The 2,930-nt window shown below is 38.1% G+C and overlaps 1 protein-coding gene across 1 annotated transcript; it reads left to right on the plus strand.

Annotated features, from left to right (window-relative positions):
• Window positions 1–216: 216 nt before the first annotated feature.
• LOC121940849 (E3 ubiquitin-protein ligase MGRN1-like) lies at window positions 217–2,908 on the plus strand (the record flags this gene model as incomplete). Its single annotated transcript, XM_042483534.1, has 4 exons — window positions 217–552; window positions 2,263–2,381; window positions 2,557–2,645; window positions 2,762–2,908. Coding segments are annotated over exons 1-4 (443 nt in total), but the record flags the coding sequence as incomplete, so codon positions are not given.
• Between the last annotated feature and the right edge of the window lie 22 nt (window positions 2,909–2,930).

Consider the following 2,930-nt stretch of genomic DNA (forward strand, 5'->3'; position numbering starts at 1 on the left):
GACTCATCCCCAACTGTTATTTTAATTTCACTCTGCTATTAATTTTTTACCCATTTTTACTCCATCTACCTTTTTAAAACGAACCGACGCCCTTGCCCTGACCCCTTCCCCTCCTGACCTCCTCCCCGCCGGGCGGTCCCGACACACACAGCGAACGCCCCGAATCTCTGGAACGCTTGGAAACAGCCAATCAGGTTGGTTCCTGCTCCGTTAGCCCAGCTCTGGCAAAACAACAACCCGTCTCAGTTTGTTTCCTGTTAGCACTGGCATTCACAGTGTATCCGCGGACAGAACTACCCGTGTAAAATGTTAAATTAACGACAGCGTTCACACCCGGTCGATGTTATCATTGCTTTGTCGTTAGTGAACGTTTTGGAGGCAGGGCTATTTGAAGCTGTGACTCGCTGTTAGCTGCCAAGCTGCTAAGCTAACTGTAGCTAACATCGGCGATCCAGCAGAGAAAGATGGGGTCCATTCTCAGTCGCAGAATCGCTGGTGTTGAGGATATCGATATCCAGGCCAACTCGGCCTATCGATTTCCACCGAAATCTGGTAAGTGATTGGACTCTGTCTCTGGCTGAATTAAGATTTACCATAAACACGTCTTTTTAAAGCACGAATCAACATCCAGGCAGTGAGCTCAGGTTAGCTAACGCCAATTATGCTCGATTTATTGTTTATGTTGTGTTCGTTATCATCAGCTAACATTTGATAAGGAGATATCAAATGAGAACACGTGAATCTATAAAACTGTGACTGCTGGAGTCACATGTTTAGAAACCCTTGTAAAAATTTTGTTGTGTCTATCTGCAGTATCTTATTAGTAAGAAAGTATTACAGGAAAAAGTGCATCATGGTTGTTTTTTGTTTTAGAGATTACATACTGAAATTAGTAAATAACCATATATGAATATTATATACGGGGGAAAAAAGTATAAATACAGTAGTTTAGGTATCGGGAATCGTACTACTGCTGAGGACTGTCAGGCGCTAGTTTGTTTATTGTTAGGTTATTTCAGTGTTATGGCAAGGCTTTGAAGCAATGCATGTCAAACTGAACTATAATGTGTGTTTTATCCACATGAAATTGACGCTACAAGAGCTACTGAGGCATGACACCCATTAGGTCTTCAGCTTACAAGAATAAACAAATAAGTAAATAAAATATAGGCGAGTCTCAAGGGCATTTATTGTTGTATTTTAAATAAACAGTTTCACATGTTAATTATTCTCTAACCTTTGTTTTCAAACAATATCATTAAGGTGTAGTGTTGTCACAATGCTCGAGTTTCTCACTTTGATAAAATACTGTTTTGATACTATGTGGAAAAATAACACTGAGATCATAAAATTTAATTTTTTTAGTAAAATATAATGATAACAAGGCTTTAACATGGTACAGAGGAGGTTTATTTTCTTGGTCAGTAGCAGAGAATAGCAGAATGACTGTAGTACACATTAATATTAAGAGATTAAAAAAAGTACAGCTACTACAGGTGTATCATACTGCAGAAATTATATAATCAAATTTAAATTTTAAATATTCAGAATCGACATGTATTGTTAAATAAATATTTTTTTGACAACGCTAGTACGGAGGTTAATATGTCAATGTTAGACCTAGAGACTAGACTCAGTATACAACCCATAAAAAGCACCACCCATTTTAATGTCAACTGGCCCGTCAGCTGGTCATATCATTTCCTGCATCTCAGCACTTACCTTTGGTAATATCATACAGTAACACTTTAAGGCAGACATAGTTAACAATGGCATAGTGTTGCGTGACTTCTTCACAAACCTTTGTTATATGGATTGATCCCATTTAGTCAGCCAAGCAGCCTGTGCAATGTTATCTCACCTGAATAACAGACCTATAATGAATGGGGGAAAAAACAGCCAGACTCAACTTCAGAACATAACCTGTAAATACAATAATATTATTACCGGTGGTTTTTGGGGTCAAACTCTTGTGTATCTACTCTACTCCTGCCTTTGAAACGACTGCATTATTAAACATGAGTTTAAAACATGTTGCTTAAAAGAGTCATAGCCAACAATCATACAGATACATCAATTTATTTTTTAACAGATAATTTAAAGTAACTATGTAGAAACTGAGTTGTTGTTTACATTGACACAGACAGAGAGGTTCCTTTTTAAAGACATATAACACAAATTTAAAAGTAAGCTGAATCACTGTCAGTGTATTATATTGCTTGCAGTGCCCGTGTTATTCATGTTTCCTTTTCTTGTCCTCAGGGAATTATTTTGCAAGCCACTTCTTTATGGGAGGAGAGAAATTTGACACACCGCATCCAGAGGGATACCTTTTTGGAGAAAACATGGACCTGAATTTTCTTGGAAATAGGCCAGTGCAGGTGAAAACTACTTCATCTGAGTTGTTTTAATCATCTTAGGATTCAGTGCTGTATGTTGTCCACATTTTTAAAACTACAATGATGCAGTTCTACATTTGTGGTCAGTCATAGGATATATCAAAGCATGTCAATAATTTTAAATCAAATCTCATCCATATTGCTTTTATGTCACTAGTTTCCATATGTGACGCCTGCACCCCATGAGCCTGTGAAGACCCTGAGGAGTCTGGTAAACATTAGAAAGGACTCTCTGCGTTTGGTCAGGTAAAAATGACGAGACAAATTACAAAAGAAATGACATTAAAAGTAAATAACGGCTTTAAGGAAAATAGTTTCCAGTGTGGCAACTTGTAAAAGCTTACCAAACCTCTTGATTCTAGGTATAAAGATGACTCTGACACACCGGTGGAGGAAGGTGGGAAGCCAAAGGTTCAGTACGGTGTGGAGTTCACCTTTGATGCTGATGCTCGAGTGGCCATCACCCTCTACTGCCAAGCATTTGAGGAGTTCTCCAATGGGATGGCAGTGTAAGAATTTAATTTCAAAACT

This window comes from Plectropomus leopardus, unplaced genomic scaffold (assembly GCF_008729295.1).
Source record: "Plectropomus leopardus isolate mb unplaced genomic scaffold, YSFRI_Pleo_2.0 unplaced_scaffold9558, whole genome shotgun sequence".
In the NCBI taxonomy this organism is placed as follows: Eukaryota; Metazoa; Chordata; class Actinopteri; order Perciformes; family Serranidae; genus Plectropomus; species Plectropomus leopardus.